This window comes from Hemicordylus capensis, chromosome 5, assembly GCF_027244095.1.
Source record: "Hemicordylus capensis ecotype Gifberg chromosome 5, rHemCap1.1.pri, whole genome shotgun sequence".
Taxonomy (NCBI): domain Eukaryota; kingdom Metazoa; phylum Chordata; class Lepidosauria; order Squamata; family Cordylidae; genus Hemicordylus; species Hemicordylus capensis.
This window is the reverse complement of record NC_069661.1, coordinates 242,200,339-242,219,302: the sequence shown is the minus strand read 5'-3', so window position 1 is coordinate 242,219,302 and position 18,964 is coordinate 242,200,339. Positions and strand designations below refer to the sequence as shown.

Here is an 18,964-nt window from a genome sequence, read left to right as displayed (position 1 = left end):
GGCGCCAATGACCACTGGGATTATTTTGGTCTTCTTCTGCCACAGCCTTTCAATTTCAATTTGTAGATCTTTGTATTTGGTGATTTTTTCTATTTCTTTTTCTTCTATTCTGCTATCCCCTGGTATTGCTATGTCGATTATTTTGACTTGTTTTTCTTTCTTCTCGACTACAGTGATATCTGGTGTATTGTGTGGCAGATGTTTGTCTGTTTGTAGTCGGAAGTCCCATAATATTTTTACATCTTCATTTTCTTCAACTTTTTCAATTTTATGGTCCCACCAATTCTTGGCTACAGGTAGCTTGTATTTTTTGCAGATGTTCCAGTGTATCATCCCTGCTACTTTGTCATGCCTTTGTTTGTAGTCAGTCTGTGCGATCTTCTTACAACAGCTGATCAGGTGGTCCACTGTTTCATCTGCTTCTTTACAAAGGCGGCACTTGCTGTTTGTGGTGGATTTTTCTACTTTTGCTCTTATTGCATTTGTTCTTAGTGCCTGTTCTTGCGCAGCCAGTAATTAAACCCTCTGTTTCTTTCTTCAAGTTGCCATTCTTAAGCCATTGCCAGGTCTTGGTGATGTCTGATTTTCCACTTATATTGTGTAAATATTGACCATGCAGGGGCTTATTTCTCCATTTTCCTGCTCGGTTCTTGACTTGTTCTTTCTTGTAGGCCTGTTTTGTTTCATTGGTGTTGAATAGTTTCGCGTTCTTGACCATTTGAAGTGCCTCTTCTTCACTGTCCCTTATATATTCTTCAAGGCCTCTTTTCTCCTCCTCTACTGTTTGATCGACTTGCAGCATTCCTCTTCCACCTGAGCTGCGAGGGAGGTAGAGCCTATCTACATCACTGCGGGGGTGCAGAGCATGATTGATGGTCATGATTTTCCTGGTCTTACGATCTAGCGTCTCTAGCTCTGCCTGGGTCCAGTCTATTATTCCTGCAGTGTATTATTATTGTTGTTGTTGTTATTGTTATTATTTATTTATTTATTTAATACATTTTATACTGCCCCATACATAAGCCACAGTCTAAAAACACAATTAAAACATTAACACAATCAAAACAGTTTAACCTACAGAGAAAAACTCTAAAACATAAAACTGTAAAACTATAAACAAAAAGCCTGACTCAACAGGTATGTCTTCAGGTCCTTCTTTAAAACAACCAGAGAAAGGGAGGCTCTAATTTCGTTAGGAAGCATGTTCCAAAATCCTAAGGGCAACCCTAGAAAAGGCCTGGTTTTGAGTCTCCACAAAGCTGGAGCTTTTTCAGATGGCAACTTTACTTTTGGGTGAGTGGGTGTGCATTCACAAATGTGGCACATATCGGCCACATTTACCCCAAAGTCCATGTGAATATTGCAGAGAGCAATGTATTCGTTTATTATTTAGTTATTTAATATATGTATATATCACCCAAAACCTGTGTCTCTGATTTGAAGTGACTACTATCACTTCACTCATGATTTGGGTTTTCCCCTCCGTACTGGCTTAGCCCAATTTACGTCCAGGGTTGCACAGCACACAAAGGCTGGCTTGGGGAGGAAAGGTTGGGCTTGGGCTTGGGGGGCAGGGGCTGGGGGGCGGGGGGGGGGGCTGGGAAAGATATTTGTAAAATACATAACGTCAAAATTTTAAATTAAAAAAAAATCCTCTTTTTGCATCAGATAATCTGTCCTTACATCAGATAATCTGTTATGCAACATGCAGGATACAGCCACCACCAATATTTATATACCGCTTTTTAACAAAAGTGTCCAAAGTGGTTTACAGAGAGAAATAATAAGTAAGTAAGAAGGATCCCTGCCCTCAAAGGGCTCACAATCTAAAAAGAAAGGTCTGATAGATAGCAGCAACAGTCACTGGAGTGGTACTGTGCTGGGGCTGGATAGGACCACTTGCTCTCCCCCTGCTAAATAAAAGAGAATCACGACATAAAGGTGTCTCTTTGCCTAGTTAGCAGGTAAAGCCGAACACGCAGTAAAGCCTCCTGGCAAACTAGCAGATGAAGCCTGCTTGTCTGAAAAAACCTCGCAGAGCCTACTATAACTGGACCGACCCAGATGATCTTAATATAAGAATGGGGGAAACTCAGGATAGAACTGAGTTCTATCAGGAGAATTCAGGATCATAGGGGAACTCAGGATAGAACACGACAGACAAGTTCGCGAACCAAAGAGGTCAATTTCACATCTTTCTCTATCACCTGAAGAATCCTGCGCGAGGTTTTTGACCGCTGTTAAGGAAACTGACTAGTTCGTGCAACCGATACGATCCCCTTTGCTTTTCTCCTTTGCAAAAGAGGAGAGAGAGGAGGACTCCCAACCATCCTCCTCGCAGTGCTTATGGCAAGCCTGAAGGGCAGGCGGGAGGGATCTTCCTTAACTCTTTTAACCCACCCGAGGGGAGGCGGGTTGGCTGCTGAACCGCGTGGCCAAGGGACGCGCCCATCCCGCTCTCCCTTGACGTCCGCGCAGCCCCCCCGGAGCCTATATAGAAGTTGCCGGCTGCGGTCAACGGCTCAGAATGGCTCTCTAGGGAAAGCAGGTCCGTGCAAAAGCAGAGCAGGCAGCAGCAGAAGGCACCGCCCTGTGTTTGTTTGCTTGCCAACCGCGAAGTTTGCCACTGGGATCACTTCCGTAGCTGGGAACTCTGCGGGCGGCGCAGGCTTTCAGGATGAATGCGATGAAACTAGCAGTGCTCGGCAGCGAAGGAGCCGGGAAGTCTGGTAAGACACAAGCCCTCAGCTTGAACTAGTTGGAGGTGGGTAGCTCTCATAGGAGAGATCAATTGTGCCTCTGCACGAGGAAGGGTCCCCCCCTCCCCTTGCCACCTACATTGAGTTGACTGACTTGTTTAATGGCTTAAGGTGGGGGATCCTGGACTGTTCCAAATGTCTCGGGAGGGGGGAGAAGGGCTTATTTATTATGAGTACTAACATATCTTATATCCTTCATACATACATACATACATACACACACACACACACACACACACACACACACACACACACACATATATATATAATATTATTTGCAATTTTATTTCCAAAATTTTAAAAATATGATCAACTGGTACAGAAACAGTATCATATTTTTTTAAATGAAAAGGGGGAAAAAGTCCTTTCCCCCCACCTAATTAGAGTTGCTGGCTATTTTACTAGCCCTGCATCTCTGCGTATCGAGCATCCCAGCACACCGCAGTTTAGTACATCGAACTTTCCCCAACATTTCTGTCCATGGAATGCTTCACTTGTCTAAGTTTTGAATAGCAGGCTACTCTTAAGGAGCAGGAGCAGAACCGATAAAAAGTTGGCAATGCTCACTTAACAAAGCTGGCATTTGGGAGAGGGTGTAGTATCAGTGGAAACTGGCTCAGAAATAAGCTGGAATGGATTTTAGTATAAATTGGACTAAATTTCAGAATTCAAATCCAGGTTTTTAATTTTTGAAAACTCTGCCAAGATTCTAAAAGCAGAATTTGGATTCTGGAAAGTTGAGAGCTGAAAGCTGAATTTAAACTTTGAGATATATATAACTCAAAGTTTAAATTCAGCTTTCAGCTCTGAAGTTTCCAGAATTCAAATTCAACTTTTTGAATCTTGGCAGAGTTTTGCAGTACACGTAAGCACATTTATCTGGAAGCCCTACTGAACTATAACAAAAGTCTGACATGTATAGGATCAGGGATGCGTGTCATGAAGTTTAAGAAATACTGATGTGTCCACATGATAAATTTGATATTTTTTCATCTAATTCCCCCTCTGAAACCTGTAGTTCAAGCAGCATATGGAATTGTGAGTGTTAAAGGAAAATGAATTTAGAGATTATAGATTCACATTTTCACAAGCAAATTTGACGTATGAGAATTTATTTTCCAAAATTAATATCCGTGCTAATAACACAGTCCTGAGTATGTTTACTTCAAAATGGATCTCTCTGTGTTCAGTACAATAATTATTTCTAGGTAATCATAAGATTGTGTTGTTAGTACTGATATTAAGGACTAATTATTCACCAATAAGATCGCAGTCTAATAGGCCTAAGTTTTGCTAAAGACACACACACACTTCTCCAGTTTAGAAGTTGGGTGATAAATCCAAGAAGTCCGCGAGAATTACCTTAGGAAGAGGACTGTGAACCTATTCAGAAATTATGTTGAATCTGTTTTTAGATGTCTGTATGTACATACATGTATTTGTGTGAATGACTGTACCTATATTCATTTTAAAAGTGAACCTGGATACAGGCCCCCTGGAATGCAGGTTACAGATAGGAAAGCCCTTTCCAGACATAATGTGGTACATGAATTCAGATATCCGTACAACATGCACATGATTTTGTGTGAATGTTCCTGTATTCATTTAAGAAGAAAACCTGGGCACAGGTCCCTTAAATGCATGGTACAGATAGGCAGTGCACTGCTGAACCTGTGTTCAACATAACATGTGAATTACTGTACCTGTGCACAGATAAGCACCTATAGTATACACTGTATACAGACTGTACTAGTGTTGAACATAATATGTAAATAAGGCTGAAGTATAAAGTTGTACCTGCCTAACCCCTGCTAACTTGGCAAAGAGGGACCTTTTAATGTGACGATTCTCTTTATTTAGCAGGGTGAGAGTAACTGGCCCTATCCACCCCCAGCACAGTACCTCCAGTGACTGTTGCTGGGGTCTATCTTGTGTTTCTTTTTAGATTGTGAGCCCTTTGGGGACAGGGATCCATCTTATTTAGTTATTATTTCTCGATGTAAAGCGCCCTGAGCTATTTTTGGATGGGCAGTACAAAATCGAATGAATGCATAACATAACATCAATATTTATTTATCTGAAATATTTCTATACCACCCAAAACTTGCATCTCTGGGTGGTTTACAATTAAAATCATTTAAAACATTAAAACATGTAAAACCCTAATATTAAAAATATTAAAACTATAAATCTATTTCAAAGCCTGGGTGAATAAATGTGTCTTCAGTGCCTCTTTAAAAGTGGCCAGAGATGGGGAGGCTCTTATTTCAACAGGGAGTGCATTCCAAAGTCCAGGGGCCACAACGGAGAGAAGGCCTGTCCCCGAGTAGCCACCAGAGGTACAGCTATATGAACAACTGTACCTGCATACAGATCTGTATCTGTGTATATGAACAACTGTACCTGTATACAGATCTGTATCTGTGTGTACATGTACACTGATTGTACAAATGTTGAGCGTAATGCTTGAATAGGACTTCTATGGTATGGGAAACCCTTCTGATGAATCACCCCTTGGGCTGTGCAAAGACACTGCAATCTAGAGCAGGGTTTCTTAACCGTGGGCCCCCAGATGTTGTTGGACTACAACTCCCAGAATCCCCAGCCACAAAGGCCATGTCTGGGGATTCTGGGAGTTGTAGTCCAACAACATCTGGGGGCCCAAGGTTAAGAAACCCTGCTCTAGAGGACACAATTGTCATTATTGGCTAGGTGTAGGGCAGTTGTGGACTGTGCTCAGTGCATCTGTGGCTCAATGAGCCATGCCACCAGACTTCTGAATAAAATCCCAGCTAACTGAGCATTAGCCCTGCTAACTGAGCAAAGAGACACCTTTTAAAGTGGCAATTCTCTTATATTTAGCAGGGGGAGAGCAACTGGCCCTATCCGACCCCAGCACAGCATCCCTCCAGTGGCTGTTCCTGGCATCTGCCTTATGTTTCTTTTTAGATTATGAGCCCTTTGGGGACAGGGCACCATCTTATTTATTTGCTATTTATTTTTCTATGTAAACAGCTTTGAGAACTTTGGTTGAAGAGCGGTATATAAATATCCGTCGTCATCGTCATCATAGTAGCAGCAGCAGCAGAATTGGTACATATGACACATTGGTGCTAGTGTACCAGTGCTAGTGTACCAATGTTAGCGTAACATAAAGAGTCTATTTATTTATTACATTTGTCTCTGACCACTCTTCCTTGAAGGAGCTCAGGGTGCCACAGCTGAAAATGGGGTAGTAGATTGATTAAAATGTTGGACCATAGTTGGGGAGAGCTGGGTTCAGATCCCGCTCAAAGGCTGTTAAAATGCAAAGGAACCCTTGAATGCCTATTCAAAGAACAGATCCAGTGTTAGAAGGATTATAATGTGTAAATACACCCTAAAGACCATGACCGATATGATGAGGAAAGTTACTCAAAGGCCTAACTTGTCCTTCTGATTTCAATGGGACTGGTTTGAGTAATTCTTCCATTCTCCCGTGTTGCCTCAAGGTGATATACTTAATAAAATTTACAATAAAAACAAAAACATAGCACCCACAATGTACGATAAAACAAGGATAAAAGCAGCAGTTAATACTCAAAAGGACAAAGACAAAAACTATTGAAAAAGCAGATGAACCCAAGCACTAATCTATTTAGACATTAAAAGCTTGGGTTAAAAGCAAGATCTTTAGGCAGTGGCAGAAAACTGACAGGGTCAAGAGGATGGGATGGACATTCCAGAACTTAGGGGCAATCACCAAGAAGGCCCTGCCCCATGTGTGTGACAAACCGGTATTGGCTGATGTCAGAATGTGGAGTAGCCTCCACATGCCAAAAGCCATCTGCTAAAAGCAGATGATCCTCCAGATATCCATGGCTCAAGCCGTTGGTGACTTTGTAATCATAATCCCATGGGCAGTACTCTTATATTCTGTGGGGATCTCTAAGCCTCAACGAGGACTACAAACTTCATCAACCTATTATCCCAAGAGTTTGGGAACCTAGAATACAAGATGCAGTTTGAAGAAGAGCTGACTCAAAGTAAGATCAACCAACATCATCTCCACTGGCTGGTCATATTCTAATGCTGGAATTTGCTTTGTCTTTGCAGCCATTATAGTGCGTTTTCTAACCGGGCGTTTCATTGGAGAATATGCCTCTGACTCGGGTAAGCTTCCAAGACCTTTGACACTTTCCATCTACCTTGCCTTGTGAACAGTGCCTGAGCATCGTTTTACCAGCCCTCTTCCCCATCCCTGCCACAAAAGGCCTTGTTATGATAAGCTGCAAGAGTCATTGGTGCCCTTTAGCTTCTCTAGGTCTCTTGGTTTAAGCTTCTTGCATTTCTGACTGCTTAAATTTGGACTGGGCAGTATGGCATATGTGTATATTTATAATGTAATATTGGTTACCGTTAATCAGGGTTGTACAACTTCAGCCTTCAGGGGCTGTTTGACTACAAATCCCATCATCCCTGAGTATTGGCTGCTGTGGCTGGTAAAGGTAAAGTGTGCCATCGAGTCGATTTCAACTCCTGGCACCCACAAAGCCCTGTGGTTGTCTTTGATAGAATACAGGAGGGGTTTACCATTGCCTTCTCCCGCGCAGTATGAGATGATGCCTTTCAGCATCTTCCTATATCGCTGCTGCCTGATAAAGGTGCTTCTCAAAGTTTGGGGAACATACCAGCGGGGATTCGAACCAGCAACCTTCTGCTTGTTAGTCAAGTATTCCCCCACTGTGTCACTTAAAGTGACTACTGTGGTTGGGGATGGTGGGAATTTTAAATCCAACAACTGCTGGAAGGCTGAAGTTGTGTAGCCCTGCATGAATTACGTAATGGTAAACAAAGTGCAGTAAGCAAAACACAGTGATACACCCATACCTCACTAGAAAGTGGACAAACTTTGCTTGGTCCCTAAAAGCCAGTAAGAAAGGTGCCAGGTGAGTCTTCCGAGAGAGGACGTTTTATAGGCAAGGAAAACATCCTTCTGTTCTGGTAGCTACCAGCATAACTTCTGGAAGTGAGGACCTCCAGAAAAGAACCTCTGATGAACATCTCAGGAGCAAGTGGTCATTCGGGTACCCTCATCCCAGACTTATGACCCTATAGCAGGGCTGCACAACAGTCTTCTGAGAGAGGACGTTTTTCTTAGACTCCCTCTCGTAGAGAGGAGAACTGGTCTGGTAGTAGCAAGCATGACTTGTCCCCTTAGCTAAGCAGGGTCTGCCTTGGTTGCATATGAATGGGAGACTAGAAGTGTGAGCACTGTAAGATATTCCCCTCAGGGGATGAAGCCGTTCTGGGAAGAGCATCTAGGTTCCAAGTTCCCTCCTTGGCTTCTCCAAGATAGGGCTGACAGAGATTCCTGCCTTCAACCTCGGAGAAGCCGCTGCCAGTCTGTGAAGACAATACTGAGCTAGATAGACCAGTGGTCTGACTCAGTATATGGCAGTTTCCTATGTTCCTATGTCTGACTCAGTATAAGAGATGCCAGGGAGGGAACTTGGAACTGTCTACATGCAAGCAGATAGGTGCTCTTCCCAGAGTGGCCCCATCCCCTAAGGGAGGAGATCTTACAATGTTTACACACGTAGTTTCCCATTCAGATGCAAACCAGGGAAGGCCCTGCTTAGCAAAGAGGACAGTTCATGCTTGCTACCACAAGACCAGCTCTGCTCCCAAACTTGTATAGGACATGGTTTCTACCTTAATTAGAATCGTGTGAACCAGCCTGTCTTCTACAACGAACAAACAACAACAAATCTTTATATACTGCTTTTTGACAAAAGTTCCCAAAGCAGTTTACATAGAGAAATAATGAATGAATGAATGAGATGGCTCCCTGTCTCCAAAGGGCTCACACTCTGAAAAGAAACATAAGATAGACACCAGCAACAGCCACTGGAGGGATGCTGTGCTGGGGATGGATAGGGCCAGTTGCTCTCCCCCTGCTCAGTAAGGAGAATCATCACGTTAAAATGTGCCTCTCTGCCCAGTTAGCAGGGACACCATTCCTTTTATGACCTCAATCACTTTGTTTAGTATATAGATATATTCTTAATAATCATAAGAAAAAATACATGCCACCTCCTTCGCTGTGGCTCCTATACATGTAAAGCCATCCATCTATGTGGGTGCCTTGGATGTCATGGTTAGTAAAATATTTGCACAAATGGTCCCTTGCCCTTTGTATGATTTATACCACCCACATGCATGGAACAGCTTATATATACTGGGGCCAGCATGTGGAGATTTCAGGAACTTCTGTGTCCTGAGCCAAATGCATAGCATTGCTAGAGGAAGGGTGCTAGAGGTCATGACAGTGGCCTAATTAATCTCTTTATGAAACTTCCGGGCATAGATGCAGTCGCAACTATATTTCCCATTCCCCATTTGGTGAGAGCCAGGGTGGTGTAGTGGTTAGAGTGCTGGACTAGGACCGGGGAGACCCGAGTTCAAATCCCCATTCAGCCATGAGACTTGCTGGGTGAGTCTGGGCCAGTCCCTTCTCTCTCAGCCTCACCTGCTTCACAGGGTTGTTGTGAGGAGAAACCTAAGTATGCAGTACACTGCTCTGGGCTCCTTGGAGGAAAAGCGGGATATAAAATGTTACATAAATAAATGAATAAATAAATGTCTGACCCCATGCTCCTGCTTATTCCACTCTTGTCCCACAGAATGCATCTATACCAAACATGTGTGTCTGGATGGGAAGCAAATTAACTTGGATATCTATGACCCTTGTTCCCAGGTAAGTGAATGAACGCCTCTGAGAGCCCACCCTGGACTGACTGAGTCATGCCATTTGCAAAGAAAGTGCAGATGAATTAATGGCAAGGAGGTAGAGATGGGCACGAACTCTGGTTCGAGCACTTTTGGTGCAGGGGATAAAAGTAGAGTTGTGCTGTCGAGTTGGTGTCAACTCCTGGCAACCACAAATCTGATTGGATCATAGAGCTAGGGGAGGGGTGGTGATTAACACTTTCCTCTTACACCAATTTCCAATTAAAATTGCCCCTCTCAAACCTGCTATTTGCCCTGTGGGGGATAATTTAAAGTAAAGTAAAGTGTGCCGTCAAGTCGATTTCGACTCCTGGTGAGCACAGAGCCCTGTGGTTCTCTTTGGTAGGATACTGGAGGAGTTTACCATTGCCTCCTCCTGCACAGTATGAAATGATGCCTTTCAGCATCTTCCTAGATTGCTGCTGCCCGATATAGGGGTTTCCCATAGTCTGGGAAACACACCAGCGGGGATTCGAACCGGCAACCTCTTGCTCCCGAGGCAAGTTACTTCCCCACTGCACCATTAGGTGGCTTGGGCAGAGGACCGGGAACTTTCAGGGAAAGGAGAGCAGGTCCATGCCAGCCATGCATATGGTGCCTGAGCTTGCATGGACCTCATGTGCATGCTGACGCTGCATGTGGCTTCTAGAGATATGCGCTGCCCCAGCAGGAAGCTCTATTTTCACTTAACGTTCCTGGTCCCCATGCCCCCAAAGTGCTTGAGCCGTGGTTTGTGCACATCCCTACAAGAAAGGAGGTGTAAGAAAAGTTCCTTGCAGTGCAGTCCTGTATATGTCTACCTAGAAATCAACTCTGCTGTTTCAGTAGAGCTTAGCCCAAAGCCTTTGGTGTAGCGGTGGCAGAAAGAGTTTCTTGGGGCCCATCCAGCTATGAGGGGTTCTGCGGAGGGCTATTTGTTGAGGGCCTCCTGAAATCTGGAGCTTCTTCTGCACACAGAGCTTTCACTAATGCTGGTCTTAGAAAGGGGAGACCATTGAAATCTCACTCTGCATCAAAGCTTGCTGCATGACCTTGGGCCAGTCATGGCTCTCAGCCTAACCTACCTCACAAGGTTGTTTTGAGGATAAAAGGGGGGCATGTTTGTTACCTTAAACTCTTTGGAGGTAAGGAGGGATCAACATGCAATAAAAGGGTTCTCAGACTTTTCTGGGCATGATGGGAGTTGTAGTCCAAAAGCATCTGAAGATGTTATAATTAAAAAACAAACAAACAAAACAACTCCCATCATCCTCAGTCGTACTCGGGAACCCAAGTTTGAGAATTGATGTTGAGGATGAGGATAAATAAAATAAAATAAAATTCAAGATAAGAGTTTCCAGCCCATGTCCATAAACTAAGCCAAACATAGCCTTGAACGCCAACATAGGAACAGGGGAAGCTGCCTTATACTGAGTCAAACCGGCCTAGCTCGGTTCTTGTCTATACCAGGGCTGCACAACTTTGGCCGTCCATTGGACTACAACTCCCATTATCCCCAGCCACAGTGCCAATACTGAGGGATGACGGGAGTTGTAGTCCAACATCTGCAGAAGGCCCGACGTGGTGGTCACTATTGACTGGCAGCAACTCTTCAAGGTTTCAGGCAGGAGGTTCTCCCCAGCCTACCTGAAGGTGCCAGGGCTTGGACCTGGGGCCTTCTGCATGCCAAGCAACAGCCCCATTCAGCCCATTCTGTTGCCTTCCAGCCTCGACGAGGGAAGCTGTCCCTCACAGATGAGCTCCACTGGGCAGATGGGTTTGTCATCATCTACGACATTAGCGACAAAGCGTCCTTTGCTTTTGCAAAAGCACTGCTGTTCAGGATACGGGAGTGCCACGCAGGAGCATGCAAAAGGCAAGTACCCAAATGGCAGGGGATGATGAAGGCTGTGATGACTCTGGGGGTGGTGATGGAGTAGACGACGACAACAACAACAATTTGTATACCTCTTTTCATCAAACGTTTCCAAAGTGGTTCACATAGTGAAATAACAAATAAGATGGAACCCTGTCCCCAAAGGGCTCACATTCTAAAAAGAAACATAAGATAGACCCCCAGCTACAGTCACTGGAAGTACTGTGCTGGGGGTCGATAGGGCCAGTTACTCTCCCCCTGCTAAATAAAGAGAATCACCACGTTAAAAGGTGCCTCTTTGCCCAGTTAGCAGGGGTAAAAGCAAGGCAATCTTGGTGTTTCTTATACATATAATCCCCATCCTATTGTTGGAGGGATAACATGTGAGAAAAGGATATGCTTCTGAGTTCAACAGGTTTAGGAGTAACTCTCCATTCTCAGGGCACCTTTTAACGTGGTGGTTCTCTTAGCAGGGGGAGAGTAACTGGCCCTATCCACCCCAGCACAGTACCTCTAATGACTGTTGCTGGTTTCTATCTTATGAGTTGTTGTTTTTTAAGATTGTGAGCCCTTTGGGGACAGGGATCCATCTTCCTTCCTTCCTTCCTTCCTTCCTTCCTTTATTTCTCTGTGTAAACTGCCCTGAGCCATTTTTAGAAGGGCGGTATAGAAATTGAATAAATAATAATAATAATTTTTTTTTAAACTGTGAGACTGGTCATTCACTGAGGGGAGGCTAGAGATTATCTGGCAGAAGATTCTTATCACTTCACCAGACTACAGTTTCCAGGTTCCTTTAAGGCAGGGCTTCACAACTTTGGCCATCCTGCAGATGTTGGACTACAACTCCCATCATCCCTGGCTATGGACACCAGTGGCTAGGAATGATGGGAGTTGTCATCCAAAAACAGCTGGAGGGCCAAAGTTGCCCAACCCTGCAGTTTTCTTTGGTAGAATACAGGAGGGGGTTGCCATTGCCTCCTCCCATGCAGTATGAAATGATGCCTTTCAGTATCTTCCTATATGCTGCCCAATGCAGTACCAGTGGGGATTTGAACCGGCAACCTTCTGCCTAATAATGAGGAGCCTCCAAAGAAGGACTCCAATGAGGATCCTAATAATTAGGCAAGTCTGTGTGTGATAGGGCCCCCCTTTTAAAGGGAGGAGAGCTAGTTTAAGGGAGGAGACCTGGTCTTGTGGTAGCAAGCATGAATTGTCCCCTTTGTTAAGCAGGGTCCACCCTGGTTTGCATTTGAATGGAAGACTACATGTGTGAGCACTCAAAAGATATTCCCCTTAGCGGGTGGGGCTGCTCTGGGAAGAGCATCTGTAGCAGAAGGTTCCAAGTTCCCTCCCTGGCATCTTCAAGATAGATTGTAGCCCTTTGGGGACAGGAATCCATCTTATTTATTTATTATTTCTCTGTGTAAACTGCTCTGAGTAATTTTTGGAAGGGCAGTATAGAAATCAAATTAATTAATTAATAATAAATACATAAGATAGGGCTGAGAGAGACTCCTGCCTGTAACCTTGGAGAAGTCACCGCCAATCTGTGGAGATAATACTGAGCTAGATGGTCTAACTTGGTATGAAGCACCTTCCTATGTTCCTATCTGTGTTTCGATTTGTGTTTTTCATACTGAATGTAACATTTCAACAAGTCTTTCTTCTTCCAACCCTTCCCTCAGAGCTTCAGAGTCTACTGTTGTTTTGGTGGGGAACAAGCAGGATCTATCTCACATGAGAGAAGTTGGCTGGGATGAAGGACAGAAACTGGCCCTGGACTATAAATGCCAGTTCTGTGAACTGTCTGCAGCTGAACATTGCCAGGAGGTGGTGGCCATGTTCACCAAGGTCCTGAAGAACATCCCCTCTAACCACAAAGGCAAAGAGAAGAGGCGTCCCAGCGGCTCAAAATCCATGGCCAAATTGATCAACATGTTTGGGAAGAGGAGGAAATCTGTTTAATGGAAAGTGCGTCACATGGAGAACTTACAGATGCACTTGTTTTTCAAGAGCTCCATTGGAAAGGAAGCCATAAGACACTGTATAATGATCCACACATCTAGGACCATCACTTGGGGTCTCATTTTTTGATGACTTTCAAAGGAATGTGTGAACTGTCTCCATCGGAGTGTTGTGTTTGAGTTGACACCAGATGATCCTAAAGTCTTGTCTGTGATGATTAATCCATTACAGCTACTCCAGAAATGAAAATCATTGCTTGATACTACTACAGTCAATGGGAGGTTGAACATGGCAGCTCCAATCCCACTAACGTTAGTCATGACTGTCCCATTGAAAGCATCAGTACAAGGTATTCATAGCTAATTTTAGCTGAATCGGGGCTGGCATGTGTGAACAGGACTGAGTACAATATACAGGAGGACCTCGGTATTCACGGGGAATCGGTTCTCCACAATTACAGCGGATAATGAAACAGTGGATACTGGGTCATTATGGCAATCGCATCATGGGGGTTAGGTTTCTGGAGGCCTGGAAATTTCAGAGAAAACAGGCAAAAACGGGGGGCAGGGACAAGAAGGAAAGTGCTCTGCAGGCCTCCAGCACTTCAGCAATGACCCTGCCAGTCAAAAATCTGTTTCCCCTCCACCCCCCCAAAAAAATTGCAGGTGTTTGTTGTTTTTTTTAAATGAATGAGCCACAAAATGGCTCCCATGCTCAAAATGGAACATGGGAATGACCCTCGAGGTCATTCCTGGCCACCCCCTAACCCACAGATACATGTATTTAATCCCTTCCCCCCCCATTTTTTTCATCCGCATATGCCAAGGTCGGGTGTCAGTTACCCAACCGTGGATATGCAAAACTGTGGGTGGCAAATCCACAGATAGCAAGGTTGCCCTGTATTGTGCAGTGACTAGATCACTATACTTAGGACATCTAAATCTTTAGGGTCTGTTCTGACTCTGACATCAACCTTCTCAATGCCTTTGAGGAAGTGACTTGTTGAGCATTATGTCCAGTTATATCTTGTTTATACAAATTGTAAGACCTTTGGCAGGGACTCTTGATATGTGCCTAGAACTATATTTCCTAAATACAGTTACAGCTTTCAGGTACTCCATATTATCAGCAATAATTTGCTTCCTTTACACTCTTCTAATGCCTTTTGCACAGCAGTGTGGCTGCAAAGTCAAGGAATCATGGATAATGCAGGCCTTGCATGAAATAAAATGTAATATTGCAAATGGCCTGATAGCCTGCTTGTAAGTGGTGAAGGAAAGAATGCAAATTGTTATTTTGCAAAGGGCTTCCTTTTTAGATTGGGAGTTGCTTTGCACATTCTGAGAAGTAATGGAAGATCTGTGGTTGACTTGTGTACTGGTTTTTTGTGCTTCTGGGGGAAAGAGCAAAGGGCCATCTTACCACAGGAGCCATCTGGGATGGCTAGCTACTCTCATCTTGGCAGATGAATGCTCATTGGGATTTTTGATGTTTAAACCCCTAGAGATGGAAAATAGATGATAACATTGCAATACATTCAGTTTTCAGTGTGTTATCATGCTTTTATTGTTCTGAGTATTGGGCATGCAGCGGCTAGATTTGCAATGTTTTACAGGTTTTTAAAGCATAAAAACTACTATAAAATTGTATTGATATTGTCAGAGGAATGGAAATGAACATTGGCAGGAATGTCTTCTGAAGATTATTCGTGGGACATAAGACAATAATTTAGGAACACAGGAAGCTCTCATATACTGAGTCAGACCGTTGGTCTATCTAGCTCAGTATTGTCTATACAGACTAGCAGTGGCTTCTCCAAGGTTGCAGGCAGGAATCTCTCTCAGCCCTATCTTGGAGAAGCCAGGGATGAAACTTGAAACCTTCTGCTCTTCCCAGAGCAGCTCCATCCCCTAAGGGGAATATCTTACAGTGCTCACACATCGTCTCCCATTCAAATGTAACCAGGGCAGACCCTGCTTAGCTAATGGGACAAGTCATGCTTGCTACCACAAGACCAGCTCTCTTCTCCAAATTGTTCATTGTTACCCTGACTCTGACCCTAACCTTTTTCACTATGTGCAACTGACTGCAATTTTATCCCAGGCGTTTGGGGGTAGGGATAAAGAAGGGGTGATAACACAGAGTAAACTGTAAGTGAAATAATGCTATCACTTATTTCCCATCTCTAGGGGGTTAGTTGTTTCCAAAAATCACTATGTGCATTCATCCTCTGAGGTGGTACCAATGGTCAAAATTTTGGGGCCATCAGTACCATGGACTATCTTGTGCAATTCCACAGCAAGGTGTAAACTGCATTTGGAACTTGTACTATTCACTTCTTCTCAAAATATGGAAAGCTGGCACCAGTGAAGTCTCATTTTAGATGGAGTGCAAACTCCTGGCCTGTGTGAACAACTACTCTCAACAGCTTCACCTTGAGCTAGCCAATTATGTTCTGATCCATAACAAAAGCAAGAGCTGTGGCCCTCTTAGGCATTAGCAAGGCATTTGTGCATGTAAGCCGGGACTTATTAACATATGAAGCTGCCTCAGAGAGGAGAGCCGGTCTTATGGTAGCAAGCATGGTCTGACTCAGTATATGGCAGCTTCCTATGTACACTGTCCAATACCTTTGGTCCATCTTACCTAACACTGATGGACAGTTGCTCTCCAAGGTCTCAGGCTTTCACAGCAGCCCTGCTACCTGAGTTCTTTAACTGGAACTATAGGAGATTGAATCTGGGACTTCCTGAATGCAAAGCAGGACCTTTTTTTAAAAAAAAACCACACACACACACACACGCGCAACCAGACACAAAATGTCCAGTTCTTTTTTTAAAAAGTGCAATTCTAAAAGACCACTTGTGCAGTTCAAACATTCAAAAGTTGTTTTATGCAAAAGTTGTATTGTGTTAGTTGATGTAAACAGTGACTAAACCATGAGAAAAGTAAAGTGTCCAAGCTTCTCTAGAGACTAGATCCTGATCCATTTCTCCTCCCTCTACCAAAGACACTTCCCACAGTCTCCACTGCTATAACACTCTTCCTCAAAGCTGCTGTCAGATTCTCAGTTTTGAGGATTTCCTCCCACTCTGTGTAGGCTCCTGAATGCCACGGAAAGTGACTCAAGACCACAGTATGCACAGACAAGGAAAATGCACAGCTGAATATTGTAGTGATGCCTGCTATGTGTGTGAATTGCACTCGCATACCACTGTGCAGTTCTGGATTCTTCTTTTTTAAAGCCCCAAAATAAAGCATGCATTCTACCACTGAGGCATGAAGTATTCTACCACTGAGTGGTACATAGGGGCTGCTTGCTTCTCCCATTGAGTTCTGAGTTTTGGAGTTTGACTGCTGGTTGAGCAGGTCAAGGGAATGCAGGACAGAAAGGCTGGGCATTTTCAGGGCCCCCGAGACTATCAAAAGGCCCACAGCTCAAAGAGTATCTCCACTCTTCCTTTGCATGGAGCACCTAGGAAAATCTGGAGCAGCATCAGAGGAGGCCCAGTTTGTAGGACCCACCTCTTCCAGATATAGCAGGCTCACTGAGGGTGCTCCGACTGGCCTGACGGCCCCTCAAATCCTAGAACCAATATTGAGAAGTGCCTGACATTACAAACAGGAGGTTTGGAAGTGGGGACGTGCATGGAACAGGCCAGGCCAGTTCGGTTTGAATCCATACGAAATTTGAGCTGGCCTGGTCTGGTTCCGACTACCAGACTGGTTCAGGGGTCTATTCATAAAGGGGAAACCAGTGATGATTCCCCTTTATGAGTAAAGGGATCAGCTCTTAACAGTAAGGAAATTCTTCCTAATGTCTAGCCTGCTTCCTTATAATTTCAACCCATTGGTTCCAATCACTTACCTTTCCCGCAGATGGACCATGGAAGGTTTCTGGGTCCATGAACCGTGCTCCCAGGGGCTGGGATGATGCATCCCAGCCTCCAGCCATCCCACAATGCAGCACACGCGAAGCACAGTGCATTGGGAGGTTCCCCCAGGAGATAGACGCTCTAGGCACCCGTCTCTGTGTCTCCTCGGGCTAAACATAGCCCAAGGAGACACGCAATCCCAGAGCCTGGGTTAATGGCATGCTGGCCCCATTAACCCAGGTGAAGATGTAAGCTAGGTGGCACTGCCCCGACAGGATTGGGCCCAATCCCAGCTGTTCTCTCACACAGCTTAACCCAGGTGGTGCTTCCCTAGCCTGGGTAAAGCTGCCTGTGTGAACAGCCTTTCTGTCATTTGTGTGAAACCCTTCAGATATGAAGACAGCTATCAGATCCCACCTTAGCCTTTGTCATCAAACCATCCTGCTGAAATAGATGCGCAATTGCGCAGGCGTGGCAGCCTTCAAAATGGCCACCATGCTGAGGGGGAATTTTCAATAACAAACAATGAATCCACTCTCATTTGCTACCAGAGAATCTACTCTCAGAACACCTCAGAAACAACAAAACCCAATGATCCATGGGCCTGTGGGTATGGGGGAATTGGTACCCTATGTGCACTACACCACCACTCGCTCTGGGCCACCCCAGTGCCCTCCAAATGGAGTTATGGGGCTGCTGAAATCCCCATTATTCCCTATGGGGGAAAAGCTTAAAGACACACAAACTTCACAAATTCTTTAAAAATCACCCCTTTGCCCAATTCCTTTAGAATCTGGGTGGTGACGGGCACCCATTGGGGCACTACCACCTGATCTACTCTTCTGCCCCCAAAGCCCCTTTTCTGCCCTGAATCTGTCCCAAAGATATGTAAACTTCAGACATTCTTTAAAAATCAACCTTTTGCCCAATAACTCCGAAACCTGGGTGGTAGCAGGCACCCATTGGGGAACTACCACCCGACCCACTGTGGCACTTCTAGGAGGCACTCAGGAGGCAGAAATGGGCACCGTCTTTCCCCATTGTCCCATAGGGTAGATGCAGCACACATCAACAACAACAGCAGAGCTTTGCAAAGAACAAGGTTTCCGAAGGTCAAACACATCCACTGTGTCACTCACCACATCCATTGTGTCCCACCATCCCCACCCAACACAAATGCAATTGATCTACACACAACAGTGTGAAACAGCAACAATGAAATTTACTGCCCCATGCGCCCCCTCCCAATGCAGGGTAACAGCAGCAGCCAGCAACAAGCGAGCAAGCAAGCAAGCAAGCAAGCAAGCGTGATATCACAGATGCCGCAGACTAGGGCCAACAACAGCATCAAATGTGCCCTGCCCTTCCTCCCCCAAGCATTTTTCATCCATGAGCAACAGACACAATGACATCTGTGGCACTCGGCCATAAAAGCGGGTTAAGTAAGGAAGGGTGAAAAACAACATTCTGCCAGGGAACAGCGAGTTTTGGCCCCCCTCCCACCTACAGAAGTAAAAGAGTGATGATGACAAAAACGGCAAACAATTTTTGGCGCATTTTTTGACATTTCTGTAACAGATCGGAGCCTGTGGCACCAGCACAACCTATTGTAAATGCAAGCAATCTAGTTTGAATAAAAATCATGATGATGCTAGAAGTCACAATATGAGCCAACCTTCATTGCAAAGAAGTACACACACACACACACACACACACACACACACACACAAAACTTG

At 44.6% G+C, this 18,964-nt stretch overlaps 1 protein-coding gene across 1 annotated transcript; it reads left to right on the top strand.

The window, feature by feature from the left end:
* Window positions 1–2,506: 2,506 nt before the first annotated feature.
* On the top strand, window positions 2,507–16,319 carry RERGL (RERG like). The gene is made up of 5 exons (XM_053251299.1): window positions 2,507–2,729; window positions 6,855–6,911; window positions 9,425–9,498; window positions 11,237–11,385; window positions 13,074–16,319. The coding sequence occupies exons 1-5, from the start codon at window positions 2,678–2,680 to the stop codon at window positions 13,351–13,353; spliced, it is 612 nt and encodes a 203-aa protein (XP_053107274.1). The 5' UTR covers window positions 2,507–2,677; the 3' UTR covers window positions 13,354–16,319.
* Window positions 16,320–18,964: the final 2,645 nt, after the last annotated feature.